At 42.5% G+C, this 16,371-nt stretch overlaps 1 protein-coding gene and 1 non-coding gene across 2 annotated transcripts; both read right to left on the bottom strand.

The window, feature by feature from the left end:
- LOC142162992 (uncharacterized) lies at window positions 1-1,259 on the bottom strand. Its single transcript, XM_075220237.1, has 3 exons — window positions 1,079-1,259; window positions 969-982; window positions 1-885 (listed from the first exon to the last, which is right to left on the bottom strand). Exons 1-3 carry the CDS (start codon window positions 1,257-1,259, stop codon window positions 1-3), a joined length of 1,080 nt encoding a protein of 359 aa, XP_075076338.1.
- A 14,749-nt stretch (window positions 1,260-16,008) lies between these two features.
- LOC142163666 (small nucleolar RNA R71) lies at window positions 16,009-16,115 on the bottom strand. Its single transcript, XR_012694611.1, has one exon. It is a non-coding gene; the product is annotated as a small nucleolar RNA R71 (small nucleolar RNA).
- Window positions 16,116-16,371: the final 256 nt, after the last annotated feature.

Below are 16,371 nucleotides of genomic sequence, written 5' to 3'. Positions count from 1 at the left end.
TTATCCTCTAAGGTTGCAATCTCTGATTGCGTAGCCTCTGTCAATTTGTTTTACAACTTTAGAATAAGACTGAGGCTCTGCAATAGCTGAATAGGCAGTAAGAGAAACACTAAAAGGCTGAGATATATTGGCATAGGACACATATTTGGACATAGGATAACAACAATTAGAATTCCCTTGCTTCTGAGTGACATAGTCCTTTAGCCAGACAGGTGGTCTACTGGTTCTGGTGAATTTTCTGCTTAACTCAGGTACATTTGAGGGCATAGAAATGTCATGGGATAGAAGGTTGGAACCATCAACTATCTCAATAGGTCCAGCTGGTGTGTCTAACATGTCAAGTGGTTGAACAATTGCTTCAGGCACGACATTGTCTAAGGCTAGCTCAGCAGATTCAGCAGTATCTGATAAGGATGACATAGAAGGAGAAGTGGCAGAAATAGTGGTTAAGTCTAGGACTGGAAATAGAGAGGAGATAGTAGTAGGAAGATGTTTAAAAAGAAATACATTTTCTTTGAACACTACTTCTCTTCTAACTTGAAAACTCCTTGAGTGAATAACATACATTTTATATCCCTTTTGAGCCAGAGAATAACCAAGGAATATGGTAGGAACAACTCTAGGTGAAAATATGTCCCCTCTTTTGAGGTCTGTGACATACCCCAAACAACCAAACACCCTCAGATGCTTTAATGAAGGCAAGTGACCATATAACACTTCATAGGGACACCTGCCTTGAAGAGTAGGTGTAGGTATTCTGTTGATCACATAAACAGCAGTTAGAGCATATTCTCCACAGAATTTTAGAGGAACTGATGCTTGGAACCTCAAGGCTCTTGCAGTGTCTAGAATATATCCGCGTCTCCTTTTTGCTACTCTATTTTGCTAAGGAGTGTAGACACAAAAACTCTGATGAATGATTCCAAAGGACTGAAGCAGTGCTGTCATTTGTGAATTAAAGCATTCACATCCATTGTCAATTCTGAGCACTTTTACAGAACATGAATAAACATTCTAAACCATAAGTAAGAAGATATAAGTATACCTAGAGTGATCATCAACTAAGGTTAGAAAATACCTTCTACCATCATATTTAGAAACTCTGTAAGGACCCCAAACATCATCATGAATTGTATGAAAGCATGAGTAGTAGAGACAGTATTACTCAAAGGAAATGGAAGTCTTGATTGCTTAGCTAATGGATAAACAGTACAATGACCTTCAGATTTATCAAGTTCTACAGATTGAAAATCCTTCATTTTTTTCAGAGTACTAAGTGGAACGTGGCCTAGTCGTTTATGCCAAAGGTCTACAGTTATTCTACTGCCAATTATTGTATTGATTTTGAGACATCTTTACACTGTGAAACAGGTGTCACAACATAATCCACACGAAGCTTGCTATTATGGTTGAACACATATAGACCATTGTCCTCTCTACCAATCCCCTTCACTTTGCCACTGAAAAAATCCTGAAAAATAAAGAAGTCAGGAAAGAACATGGCTGCACACTTTACTTCTTTTGTTAACTTTGACACAAACAAGAGGTTGTATTTGAATCCAGGTATATGCATCACATTGGTTATTTTTGACCATGAAAAAGATAGGTAGAGCCTATGTGATTGACAATAACTGTCTCCCAGTAGGTAGATGACTTTGCACTCTTTAGATTTATCACATAAGCTATTTTCAGTCAAGATTTGTTTATCATTAACCATATGGTTTGATGCTCTAGAATCTACAATCCACCTAATTAGATCTTCACTAGTAGTAGTAGCTGCATTTTCTATACCTGCAGTCACAGATGAATTACCATTCTCATTCCTTTTGCCAAACATCTGCAGAATTTGAGTGTACTGTTCTTGAGTGAATTGTGGAATCCCTGCCAGTCCTGCTTGAATGTTCTGATTCTGAACTAGACTAGGTGCTGCATTTCTGGCCATGTTAGCACTTGCACCAGTAATCTCACTCACAGAAGCAAAGTTGACCTCATTGTTAGATTGGTTGTCTCTAGAATAGTTGACAGAAGGAGTCTTCTTCTTGGCTTTGAAGTCTGCTGGATATCCTACCAGTTTGTAGCATGTATCTCTGGTGTGCCCTTTGAAATGGCAATAGTCACAGTAGAGGTTGTTCTTCTCATGTCTATAGATTGGTCCTGAACTAGAGGATCCTCATTTGTTATTATACATGGCAGCATTGCCAGAATTATGTGAGTTAGTAGCCCTGTAACCTCCATTGTTGCTAGAAAAGGCTATTCCTTCATTTATCTTAGGCACATATGTAGGGGGAGTCAATGATCTCCTACTTTCCTCAAATACTATCATAGCATATGCCTTATTAATTGAAGGAGTTGGTGACATCATCATAATCGGGTTACTAGACTAAGCATACGACTCATTCAGTCCCATTAGAAACTGCAAAAGTCTTTGAGATTCAAAATGCTCAACATACTTTTTGGACTCATTACAACCACAACCAGGAGAAGACATTAATGCATCAAATTTTGCCCACAATTCCTTCAGTTTTGAGAAATAGACTGAAACTAATGAGATGCCCTGAGTTAAGGTGGCTATTTGTCTTTGAAGATACAAAATTCTAGATCCATTAACTTTATCAAAGTTTCCCTAACGCCAGATGATAATAGGCTATATAGATGAGATTTAAACTCTAAATGAACCATACTTTACTGTTGTTTTAAATACAAAATGATATCAAAATACTATAATTGGTGTTCTTTTGCTTTGCAGGTACTAATCCAAGTTAGGAAGAGACTATGGAGTATTTTGGAGTCAATAATGTGGATATAAGGCCAATCAAGAAGAACCCAAACAAAAATAAGCAAGAAAGAGGCAAAGGAGGGCTGGACAAGAGGCCATCGTGGCTGCGGTCGACCGCGGTAGGCCAAGCGATTGAGGCAGAATGGTTACATATTACCGCGGTCGCGCCGCATTTTGTCGCGGCCGCAGTCGGCTGTGTAATCGCCCAGATATTTGTGGACTAACGTGTAAATCGGGGGAAACTTATCTTAACCCTTTATAAACTCAACAAATTTGCCCAAGCAAACGTTAAGCTTGTTTTTAGACTGAATTGGAGGCAAGAACAAGTGTGAGAAGATCAAGCAACTATTAGAGTTTTTCAATCTTCTCTTTGTTATCTTTATTTGCACATTATGAATACTTTTGTGATTTTATCTTGTTTTGCTATGAGTAGCTAATTATTTAGTCGAGGGTTTTGATGGAACCTATTGAGGATGAACTTCTTATTATATTAATATAGTTTGCCCGGTTTAGTCTCTATTTGTTCAACTACGTTCTTGTTATAGTTAATTGATAGGATCCTCAATTAGCTGTGCCTTAGTATGTATTACTCAGGAAAGAGTGCATATTTGGGTAGTTGTTGAATAACACCACTCCCAAAGTATATGAGGGATCAATAATCGAGGGTTTAAAGGTGTGATTAGGGATAACGAAACCTTGGGTGTGATCTAAAGTGAGCTATAATAAAGCCAGCTAGTGTAACTCGGGAGAGTGCATATAGTAGATTGTCATAATTACTCGGGAGAGATTTAGGATAGTAAGAGTGCTCATGATCGATAGGGACGATTAGACATTCTATGAGAAACATAACAGGAAGGGATTCCATCAATAGGGGAAATCATAACCTTAGATCCTTCTCTTATTTGTTTACAACTCAATCATAGTTAGCTTTTAGTTTACTTAACTTTATTTAGTCATAGCTAGTAAAAATATCACTAATTGTTATTCAGAATATCTGGGAAGTTGATTACGAAGAATTTAGTGAGTCTAACAAGAGTAATTGGTAGGTTAATTCCTTGTGGATTCGATTCTGGGCTAAATACCCTGATTATATTTGCAACAAACTCTTGTCCTTTTTATAAGGCATAGTTAGGCATGATCAAATTTTGGCTCCGTTGTCGGGGAGTTAACGGTGTTATCAATTACAGTTGAAAGAAATACAAAAAATTCTTAGTGTAGTCAGTTTTCTTTATTTTCAAATCTATACATTGAAATTTTAACGTTTGTTGACTTGGTTGTACATGTGCATGACTAGAAACTCATCGAGAACTGGTGAAGTATTTGAAGCATTATTAGATCCCGAGAAAGTTTTCAAGGCCTTGAATCAGGCCAACCGGAAAAACAAACAACAACAATCAACTGAAAAACTCGAACCAGACATGGGGGATAACGTGGTAGACCCAGCTGCGCCAGTAGCGCCAATAACACCTCTTGTTCCAGAGGCTTCCCTATAAGACTGGGTGTAACCCACTGTAGAGAATTTGGCCACAACGATATTAGTCCCGCAAATACAGGCCGAATCTTTTCAAATCACGAACAACATGTTGCACTTGTTGCAAAACAAGGGACTATTTTCGGGGTCATACATTGAAGATCCTCAACAACACTTGAAGAATTTCCTGTCAATCTGCAAAACTCAAACGCAGTCCAACGTAACTCAGGAATCAATAAAGCTATTGTTGTTTCCATTCTCAGTGACAGGAGCTGCCCAAACTTGGCTAAACTCACTCCCCATTAACTCCATCACGACGTGGGAGGAGTTAGTCAAGCAACTTGTGAATAAGTTTCATCCACCCAACAATACTGTTGTGATGACCCAAGAGGTCATCACTTGTTGTAAAATGAAATTCTGCATTCCGAGGCTTTAAAAAAACTTTTTTAGCATCACCTTGATTTGCGTGCGCAGTCCGAGCGCGTAGCCGAAAAGCTTATATGTGAAAATCTGTGAAAAATGATAAATTTTGACTATAAAATGAATTAATTTGATTTCAGTCAACATTTTGGGTAAACGAACCCGGACCCATGATTTGATGGTCCCGGAGGGTCCGTAGGAAAATATAGGACTTGGGCGTACGCCCGGAATCGAATTCCGAGGTCTCAAGCCCGAGAAATGAATTTTTGAAAAAAAGTATTTTCTGAAATTGTTTATAAGGTTTGGAAATGAATTTTTGATTAGAATATGTTGGTATCGGGCCCGTATTTTGGTTCTGGAGCCCGATACAGGTTTTATATGTAATTTAAGATAAATTGTAAAGTTTGGTAAGAAACGAAATCCGTTTGACGTGATTCGGACCTTAAATGCAAATTTGATGTTTAAAGAAGTTTTGAGAAATTTCATTGATTTTGAGGTTTAATTCGATGTTGATGATATTATTTTGGTGATTTGATTATATGAATAAGTTTGTAGTATGTTTTTGAGGTTGTGTGTATGTTTCGTTTGGAGCCCCGAGGGCTCGGGTGAGTTTTGGATAGGCAACATAGTGCATTTTGAACTTAGAAAATTGCAGATTTCAGCTGTGCATAGCAGGCCTTTAGGCTTCTCACAAATGCGATATCGCAAATGCAAGTGGCTGATCATAAATGCGAAGGAAGCCAGGCCAACTCCAGTCTCGCAAATGCGAGATTTCCTTTCGCAAATGCGAAACTCCCCTATTCAGCCTTGGGTCGTAAATGCGACCCTGTCTTCGCAATTCCCATCTCTCAATTGCGAGACCCCCTTCACATTTCCCAACCTAGCAGAGGTCGGGGTTCGCAATTGCGATTTCCTGTTCGCAATTCCCACATCTGAGACCTGCAACTTTTATACTTAGATGATTTTCAACCCATTTTTCACATCTTTTCAAAACATAAACTCCCTAGGGCGATTTCCCAAGAACAACTCTTCTTCTAAATTGAATGTAAGTTAATTTAACTCATTTCCTTCAATCATTAACATGATTTCAATTCAAAATCAATGATTTTCATGGGGAAATTGGGTGTTTTGGGTAGAACCTAGGTTTTTCAAAAATTGGGGATTTGGACCTCGATTTGATGTCCGATTTTAAAACAAATTATATATTTAGGTTCGTAGGGGAATGGATAATCGGGTTTTGGTTCAAACCTCGGGTTTTGAGAATGCGGACCCAGGGGCGATTTTTTACTTTTGGGAAAAACTTTGGGAAATTCATTTTCATGCATTCATATTGATTCATTTAGCGTTTATTGATGTAATTAAGTAACTTGTGACTAGATACAAGCGAATTGGCGGTGGAAGCAAGGGGTAAAGCTATAATTGAAACTTGAGTTGTGTTCGTGGCATCGAGGTAAGTGTTTGGTCTAACCTTAGCTTGAGGGATTAGGAGTTGTGTCCTATTTGCTATTTGCTTCTTGTTGAGTACAACGTATAGGCATGGTGACGAGTATCTATACGTTGGTATCGAGCATGACCGTGAGTCTTAAATTACAATTTATTTTGTGTTCTTAAATAGTACTACGAATGCTTTAATTGATGATTCTCGATATTGAGTAAGGATTAAGTTTGTTTTCGTGGAAATTACTTATGATTGAGTATTGGTGTTAGCTGAGATGAGTAGAAGTTAGGTTAAGATTGGTTATAGTCGTTTCTCCCTTGCCGGGACGTATTTACTTTTACTGTCGAATCCCTTGCCGGGATAGTGTAGCTTATTGTTGATCCCTTGCTGGGACTCTTGGTATGGTTGTTGCTAAAGGTATATAAATGTTATGTTGGATCGGGTTGCACGCCGCAACAATACTATATATGGAACGAGTTGCACGCCGCAACAATGTTATGTTGGATCGGGTTGCACACACAACAATATTATATTGGATCGGGTTGCATGCCGCAATAGTGATATAAATAGATCGGGTTGCACGCCGCAACAATGTTATATTGGATCGGGTTGCACACCGCAACAGTGATATAAATGGATCATGTTGCATGCTGTAACAGTGTTAAATAATAGGGATCGGGTTGCGCGCCGCAACAATGTTATTATGGTTTTGTTGTAAATCTTGAAGTGTTCTCTCATATTTCTCTTAAGTTTCTGCTGGATTCGATATTTCCCCTGTAGCATGTACCCGTCCCATGTTAATTGTTTATTCCTGTTTATTTTCCGCTGTATATTATATAACTGCACAGGTTTATCTGGAGTCTGGTCCTAGCCTCATCACTACCTCACCGGGGTAAGGCCAGACACTTACCAGCACATGGGGTCGGTTGTGCTGATACTACACTCTGTACTATGTGCAGATTTTGGAGCAGCTTTTGGACAGTAGCACTTGGGGAGCCTGCCTTTAGTCCAGCCAGAGATCCCGAGGTAGTCCTGCAAGCGTTCGCAGGCCCGACATTCTCTTCTACTTTATTATGTACTGTATTTTCATTAGATTTCAAGACAGATTGTATTTCTTTCAGACATTTGTTGTAGTAATCTTAGTCCGTCCGTGATATTGTGACACCAGATTCCGGGTAGAGATGTGTGTTGTCATTATCGTACTGGTCTTGGTTATTATATTAGATTAAGTCTTCCGCTTGATTTCATTTATCGTTAATATCTAAATATTCCGGTTGACATTCCGCTTGATTTCATGAGATCGATGAAGTCATGGAGGCAATGCGTAAGATGAGAAGGGGCAGAGCTACCGGGCCAGACGAGATTCCGGTTGAACTGTGGAGGTGTGTGGGTCAAGCAGGCTTGGAATGGCTTACTGCATTGTTTAGTGTTATATTCAAGACTAATAGAATGCCTGAAGAGTGGAGGTGGAGTACAATGGTCTCGTTGTATAAGAACAAAGGTGATGTCCAGAGCTGTAACAACTATAGGGGCATCAAATTACTAAGTCATACCATGAAAGTTTGGGAGAGAGTGGTAGAAATGAGAGTGCGAAGGACGGTGTCTATTTCAGACAACCAGTTCGGGTTCATGCCGGGACGATCTACCACAAAAGCTATCCACCTTATTAGGAGGATGGTGGAACAGTACAGAGATAAGAAGAAGGATCTCCACATGGTGTTTATTGATCTGGAGAAAGCGTACGATAAGGTTCCTAGGAAGGTCTTATGGAGCTGCTTAGAGGATAAAGGGGTCCCGAGTAACTATATTAGGGTGATTAAAGACATGTATGATGGAGCTAAGACTCGGGTTAGGACAGTAGGAGGCGACTCTGAACACTTTCCAGTTATTACGGGATTGCACCAAGGGTCTGCGCTCAGCCCATTCCTATTTGCCATAGTGATGGATGCACTGACTCATCATATTCAAGGGGAGGTTCCATGGTGCATGCTATTTGCTGATGACATTATTCTAGTTGACGAGACAAGAGGCGGCGTCAACGAGAGGCTAGAGATTTGGAGACATGCTCTTGAGTCTAAAGGTTTCAAGTTGAGTAGGACGAAGACGGAATACCTCGAGTGCAAATTTGGAGTTGAGCCGACGGAAGCGGGAGTTGAAGTGAGGCTTGACTCTCAAGTCATTCCCAAGAAAGATAGTTTCAAGTACCTTGGATCGGTTATTCAGGGGATCGGGGAGATTGACGAGGATGTCACACACCGTATAGGGGTGGGGTGGATGAAGTGGAGGTTAGCGTCGGGAGTTTTGTGTGACAAGAAAGTGCCACCGTTACTAAAAGGTAAGTTTTATAGAGCAGTAGTTAGGCCTGCCATGTTGTATGGAACTGAATGTTGGCCGGTAAAGAACTTACACACCCAGAAGATGAAAGTAGCAGAGATGAGGATGTTAAGGTGGATGTGCGGGCATACAAGGATGGATAAGATTAGGAATGCAGATATTCGAGAGAAGGTGGGTGTGGCCCCCATGGAGGACAAGATGCGGGAAGTAAGACTCAGATGGTTTGGGCACATTCAGAGGAGGAGCACTGATGCACCGGTGAGGAGGTGTGAGCGACTGGCTGTAGTGGGCACGCGGAGAGGTAGAGGGAGACCTAAGAAGTATTGGGGAGAGGTGATCAGACAGGACATGACACGACTTAGGATTACGGAGGACATGACCCTTGATAGGGAATTATGGAGGTCGAGCATTAAGGTTGTAGGTTAGGGGAGAGGGTGAATATTTCTACAGCACAACTAAGAGAGACTATCTAGTTAGGAGTTAGACTAGGAATGTCAGTGGTCGTCTATTGATGCAGGGCTTTACCTTCTAGTTGTACTATACCAGCCATCTAATTCGTAGTTCGTATTTCGTATCTTGTATTTCATATTTCGTATCCCCTATATATTGTTGTTATTTTATTACGCATTTTTATGGTACTAATATATTATCTCCTATTGCTTTTTTTGAGCCGAGGGTCTCCTGGAAACAGCCTCTCTACCCTTCGGGGTAGGGGTAAGGTCTGCGTACATATTACCCTCCCCAGACCCCACTTGTGGGATTATACTGGGTCGTTGTTGTTGTTGTTGTTGTTAATATCTAAATATTGGATACATGTTAATTCAGATTGTTAAAAAGGGTTAAAAATGAAAGAGTTAGAAATTTTCTATGTTTAGTGGCTTGCCTAGCTTCTACGAGTAGGCGCCATCACGACTCCCGAGGATGGAAAATCCAAGTCGTGACAAGTTGGTATCAGAACTCTAGGTTACATAGGTCTCACAATTCACGGACAAGCTTAGTAGAGTCTGAGGAATCGGTACGAAGACGTCTGTATTTATCCCTAGAGGCTATAGAGTTAGGAAACATTCCACATTTATTCTTTCCTATCTTGCGGATTTGTTTCTCAATGCTAATTGAAATTCTACTATGTTCTTTCGCAGATGGCGAGAACATGCGCTTCCTCATCCACTGACCAGCAGCCCGAGCCCCTAGCAGCAACTCCTATGAGGGGCAGAGGGCGAGGCCGAGGCCGTGCTAGAGTCGAGGTAGGGGCAGAGCTTAGCCCAGGGCAACAACACCCGCAGCGGAGCCTTAGGTTGACTTTGACGATGAGGTTCCGGCCCCAACAGTTCCGGTGGGCCTAAATCAGGTCCTATAGGGGTTTATTGCTGCCCCAGTACTTCAGGATGCTCTGACTCGTCTAGTGATCCTTATGGAGAGTGTCACCTGGGCAAGCTTGCTTCCTGTAGCACCATCCATCTCTTAGGTTGGAGGAGGATCCCAGACTCCTGCTACTCGCACCCCGGAGCAGGTAGCTCCCTAGTTTCAGACTCCAGCAGTTCAGCCAGTTAGAGCAGTTTAGCCGGGTGTGGTAGCTCAGACCGGTGATGGAGCAGCTATGTCTGCCGATGCCTTGTGGAGGTTGGATAGGTTTACCAAGCTCTTTACTACTACTTTCAGCGGTGCATCTACTGAGGATCCCCAGGATTATCTAGACAGCTGTTATGAGGTTCTTAGGAATATTGGGATAGTTGAGGCCAATGGGGTCGATTTTGCCACTTTTTGCTTGTCTGGATCCGCCAAGATTTGGTGGAGGGATTTCTGTTTGACTAGACCAGCCGAATCACTAGATTTGACTTGGGAGCAGTTTACTCAGCTATTTCTGGAGAAGTTTCTCTCCATCACTCAGAGAGAGGCCTATCGGAGGTAGTTTGAGCGTCTCTAGCAGGGTTCTATGACTGTTACCCAGTATAAGACTAGATTTTTCGACTTGGCTCGTCATGCTCTTGTCATATTTCCCACCGAGAGAGAGAGGGTGAGGAGGTTCATTGATGGACTTATTCAGCTGATTCGTCTTCAGATGGCTAGGGAGACTGGGAGTGAGATTACTTTCTAGGAGGCGGCTAATATGGCCAGGAGAGTGGAGATGGTTCTATCGCAGGGAGGTGGTCATGGGTCGAACAAGAGGCCCTGTCATTCAGGCAGATTAAGTGGTACCTCGTCTGGAGGAAGGGATTCGTATGGTAGAGGCCATCCTCTTAGGCTCTTTCAGTCAGCGCTTCAGGTCTCTCACGGTGCTTCAGGTGACCGTGGTTCTCACATGCAGTATCCTGATCATAGCCCTACAGTGCACCACTAGCTCCTATCAGTGAACCGCAGCTCCAGAGTTTTTGGGGTAGTAATTCAGGTCACCAGTGTCAGTCTTAGTTTCCTCAGCTGCAACACTTAGGTGGATGTTTTGAGTGTGGTGAGTATGGTCATATCAGGAGGGCTTGTCCGAGGTTGGTGGGTACTCGATCGCAGCAGTAGGGTTCCCGTGCTATGGTTCAGGCACCAGGTGTTCCACAGGCCGCCTAGCCAGCTAGAGATGGGGGTAGAGGTGCTAGAGGTGGAGGTAAAGGTGCTAGAGGTGGAGCTTAGACCGCTAGAGGTGGAGGCCAGCCAACAGCAGGCCATCCTAGGGATGTAGTTCAGGGCGGTGGGGCCCAGCCCTAATGTTATACTCTCCCAGCCAGTCCCGAGGCTGAGGCTTCAGATATAGTTATTATAGGTACGGTTCTGGTTTGTGATAGAGATGCTTCAGTGTTATTTGATCCAAGGTCTACGTACTCGTATGTGTCATCCTATTCTGCACCGTATTTGGTTATGCCTAGTGATTCTTTGAGTGATCCTGTTTATGTGTATACACCAGTGGGTGATTCTATTGTGGTTGATCGAGTCCATCACTCATGTATAGTTGTGATTGGGGGTCTTGAGACTCGTGTAGATTCGTTGCTTCTGGACATGGTTGATTTCGATGTCATATTAGGAATGGACTGGTTATCACCTTACCACACCATCTTGGACTGTCATGCCAAGACTATGACCTTAGCCTTACTGGGTTTACCTCGTTTAAAGTAGAGATGGACTCCTAGTCATTCTACCCGTAGTGTTATTTCTTATGTGAAGGCTCGGCGTATGGTTGAGAAGGGGTGTTTGGCCTATTTGGCATATGTTCGTGATCTTAGTGCTTAGGTTCCTTCTATTGATTCTATGCCTATTGTTAGTGAGTTTCCTAAGGTATTCCCTTCAGACTTGCCGGGTATGCCACCCGACAGGGATATTGATTTCTGCATTGATTTGGCTCCGGGCACTCAACCCATTTATATCCCGCCGTATTGTGTGGCCCCGCTTGAGTTGAAAGAGCTGAAGGAGCAGTTGCAATACTTGCTTGAGAATGGTTTCATTAGGCCGAGTGTTTCACCTTGGGGTGTATCGGTGTTGTTTGTTAAGAAGAAGGGCAGATCAATGAGAATATGTATTGATTACCGACAGTTGAACAAGGTTACAATCAAGAATAAGTATCCAATGCCAAGGATTGATGATTTGTTTGATCCGCTTCAGGGTGCCAAGGTATTTTCGAAGATTGATTTGAGATCTGGCTACCATCAGTTGAGGATTAGGGCATCTGATGTCCCTAAGACAGCCTTTCGCACTCGGTACGAGCATTATGAGTGCTTGGTGATGTCATTCGGGTTGACGAATGCCCTAGAAGCTTTTATGGATTTGATGAACCGAGTGTTCAGGCCTTACTTGGATTCGTTCGTAATAGTCTTCATTGATGATATTTTGATATATTCTCGCAGCCGGGAGGAGCACGAGCAGCATCTTAGGGTGGTTCTTTAGACCTTGAGGGATAGTCAGTTATATGTTAAGTTCTCGAAGTGTGAGTTCTAGTTGAGTTCAGTTGCATTCCTGGGTCATGTTGTATTAGCAGAGGGTATTCAGGTTGATCCGAAGAAGATTGAGGCAGTCAAGAACTGGCCTAGACCAGCATCAGCTACAGAGATTCGGAGTTTCTTGGGATTAGCAGGCTACTATCGTCGGTTCGTGAAGGGGTTTTCATCTATCGCAGCCCCGATGACCAGGTTGACCCAGAAGGGTGCCCAGTTTAGATGGTCGGATGAGTGTGAGGCGAGCTTTCAGAAGCTCAAGATAGCTCTGACTGCAGCATCAGTGTTGGTTTTGCCCACAGATTCAGGGCCTTACACAGTTTATTATGATGCATCTCGTATTGGACTTGGTGCAGTGTTGATGCAGGATAGCAAAGTCATTGCTTATGCTTTGCGGCAGTTGAATATTCATGAGAAGAACTACCTGGTTCATGATTTGGAGTTGGCAGCCATTGTTCAAGCATTGAAAATTTGGAGGCATTATCTGTATGGCGTGGCATGTGAGGTATTCACGGATCACAAGAGTCTTCAGTAGTTGTTCAAGCAAAAGGAGTTGAATTTGAGGTAGAGGAGGTGGTTGGAGTTGTTTATGATATCACCATCTTATATCATATGGGAAAGGCCAATGTGGTGGCCGATGCTTTGAGTAGGAAGTCAGCTAGTATAGGCAGTCTTGCTTATATTCTGGTAAGTGAGAGACCTCTTGCTTTGGATATTCAGACTTTGGCCAATCCGTTCGTGAGGTTGGATGTTTCTGAGCCCAGCCGTGTGTTAGCTTGCACAATCGCTCGTTCTTCATTATTGGAGCGTATCCATGATCGGCAGTATGATGATCCCCATTCGTGTGTCCTTAGAGACACAGTGCAGCACGGAGTTACCAAGTAGGTTACCTTAGGTAATGATGGAGTTTTGAGATTGCAGGGTTGAGTTTTTGGGCCTGATATGATGGGCTTCGAGAGTTGATTTTAGAGGAGGCCCATAGTTCCCGGTACTTTATTCATCTGGGCGCCGCGAAGATGTATCAGGATTTGCGGCAACATTATTGGTGGCGGAGAATGAAGAAAGATATCGTCGCATATATGGCTCGGTGTTTGAATTTTCAGCAGGTTAAGTACGAGCATCAGAGGCCCGGTGGTTCATTTCAGAGGATTCAACTTCCCAAGTGGAAGTGGGAGCGGATCACTATGGATTTCGTTGTTGGACTCCCGCAGACTCGGAGGAAGTTTGATGTAGTGTGGGTTATTGTTGATAGGCTGACCAAGTCAGTGCATTTCATTCCTGTGGCAGTCTCCTATTCTTCTGAGAGGTTAGCTGCGATCTATATCCGGGAGATTGTTCGCCTTCATGGTGAGCCTGTGTCTATCATTTCAGATCGAGGTACGCAGTTTACCTTGCACTTTTGGAGAGCAGTTCAGCGAGAGTTGGGCACACTGGTTGAGTTGAGCACAATGTTTCATCCTCAGACGGACGGGCGGTCCGAGCGGGCTATTCAAATTTTAGAGGATATGCTCTGAGCTTGTGTCATTGACTTTGGAGGCTCGTGGGATCAGTTTTTTCCTTTAGCAGAGTTTGCTTACAACAACAGCTACTAGTCGAGTATCCAAATGGATCCTTATGAGGATTTATATGGGAGGCGATGTTAGTCTTCGGTTAGATGGTTTGAGCCGGGAGAGGCTCGGTTGTTAGGTACGGATCTAGTTCAGGATGCCTTGCACAAGGTCAGGATTATTCAGGATAGGCCTCGTACAACTCAGTCCAGGCAAAGAGTTATGCCGACCGCAAGGTTCGTGATTTGGCATTCATGGTCGGTGAGCGGGTACTACTTCGAGTGTCGCCTATGAAGGGCGTTATGAGATTTGGGAAGAAGGGAATGCTTAGCCCTAGGTTCATTGGCCCATTTTAGATTCTTGATCGAGTGGGAGAGGTGGCTTATAGACTTGCATTGCCGCCAAGCTTGTCAGCCGTGCATACAGTGTTTCATGTGTCCATGCTTCGGAAGTATCACGGCGATCCATCCCACATGTTAGATTTTAGCACTGTCCAGTTGGACAAGGACTTGTCTTATGAGGAGGAGCCGGTAGCTATCCTAGACCGGCAGGTTAGTCAGTTGAGATCGAAGAGTTTTCCTTTTGTTCGTGTTCAGTGGAGAGGTAAGCCTCCTGAGGCATCGACCTGGGAGTCCGAGCCCGATATGCGCAGCCGTTATCCCCATCTTTTCCCCGACTCAGGTACTTCCTTCTTCTGTCCGTTCTAGGACGAATGATCGTTTTAAAGGTGGAGAATGTGATGACCCAAGAGGTCATCACTTATTTTAAAATGAAATTCTACATTCCAAGGCTTTAAAAACCTCTTTTAGCATCACCTCGATTTGCATGCGCAGTCCGTGCGCGTAGTCGGAAAGCCTATATGTGAAAATCTATGAAAAATGATAAATTTTGACTATAAAATAAACTAATTTGACTTCGGTCAACATTTTGGGTAAACGGATCCGGACCCGTGATTTGATAGTCCCGGGGGATCTGTAGGAAAATATAGGACTTGGACGTTTGCCTGGAATGGAATTCCGAGGTCCCAAGCCCGAGAAATGAATTTTTGAAGAAAATTATTTTCTGAAATTGTTTATAAGGTTTAGAAATGAATTTTTGATTAGAACATATTGGTATCGGGCCCGTATTTTGGTTCTGGTGCTTGGTACAAGTCTTATATGTGATTTAAGATAATTTTGTGAAGTTTGGTAAGAAACAGAATCCATTTGACGTGATTCGGACCTTAAATGCAAATGTGATGTTTAAAGAAGTTTTGAGAAATTTCTATGATTTTGAGATTTAATTCGATGTTCATGATGTTATTTTGGTAATTTGATTACACGAATAAGTCTGTAGTATGTTTTTGAGGTTGTATGTATGTTTGGTTTGGAGCCCCGATGGCTCGGGTGAGTTTTGGATAGTGTTATTATGGTTTTGTTGTAAATCTTGAATTGTTCTCTCATATTTCTCTTAAGTTTTTGTTGGATTCGATATTCCCCCAATGTACCCCCTCCTATTTTAATTGTTTATTCCTGTTTATTTTCCGTTGTATATTATATAACCGAACAGGTTTATCTGGAGTTTGGTCCTAGCCTCGTCACTACCTCGCCGGGGTTAGGCCAGGCACTTACCAACACATAGGGTCGGTTGTGCTGATGCTACACTCTGCACTATGTGCAGATTCCGGAGCAGCTTTTGGATAGTAGCACTTGGGGAGCCTGCCTTCAGTCCAGCTAGAGATCCCGAGGTAGTCCTACAGGCATCCGCAAGCCCAACGTTCTCTTCTACTTTATTATGTACTCTGTTTTCATTAGATTTCGAGATTGATTGTATTTCTTTCAGACATTTGTTGTAGTAATCTTAGTCCGTCCATGATATTGTGACACCGGATTCCGGGTAGAGATGTGTGTTGTCATTATCGTACTGGTCTTGGTTATTATATTAGATTAAGTCTTCTGCTTGCTTTCATTTATCATTAATATCTAAATGTTGGATATCTGTTAATTCAGATTGTTAAAAAGGGTTAAAAATGAAAGAGTTAGAAATTTCTATGTTTAGTGGCTTGCCTAACTTCTAGGAGTAGGCGCCATCACGACTCCCGAGGGTGGAAAATTCGGGTCGTGACAACTGATCAACAAATTGATGAAATTTTGAGCTTCAAACAGAAACCAATGGAGACACTGCAAGAAATATGGGAACGTTTCAAAGGGATGTTGGTTATATGTCCGCACCATGGTATTCCAGATCTGATGTTGGGATAGCGATTTTACATGGGTCTGATAGATGGTGTGAAAGCTAATGTTAATGCTTCAGCTGGTGGAGCATTTTTGAGTAAAACATGGAGAGAAAGCCAGAGCCTGCTTGACAAGATGGCACAGAATTCGGGGTGGACAATCAGGAATACACCTATCACTCCAATAGTTCACTCAGTGCCCTTAGATCCGTCCAACACTCTTGCTGAAGATATGTCCACCTTAATGACGCAGATGCGTATA

The sequence above is a fragment of the Nicotiana tabacum genome, chromosome 8 (assembly GCF_000715075.1).
Source record: "Nicotiana tabacum cultivar K326 chromosome 8, ASM71507v2, whole genome shotgun sequence".
Taxonomy (NCBI): domain Eukaryota; kingdom Viridiplantae; phylum Streptophyta; class Magnoliopsida; order Solanales; family Solanaceae; genus Nicotiana; species Nicotiana tabacum.
Note: the sequence above shows the minus strand (reverse complement) of the source record. Positions and strands in the feature narration are given on the sequence as shown.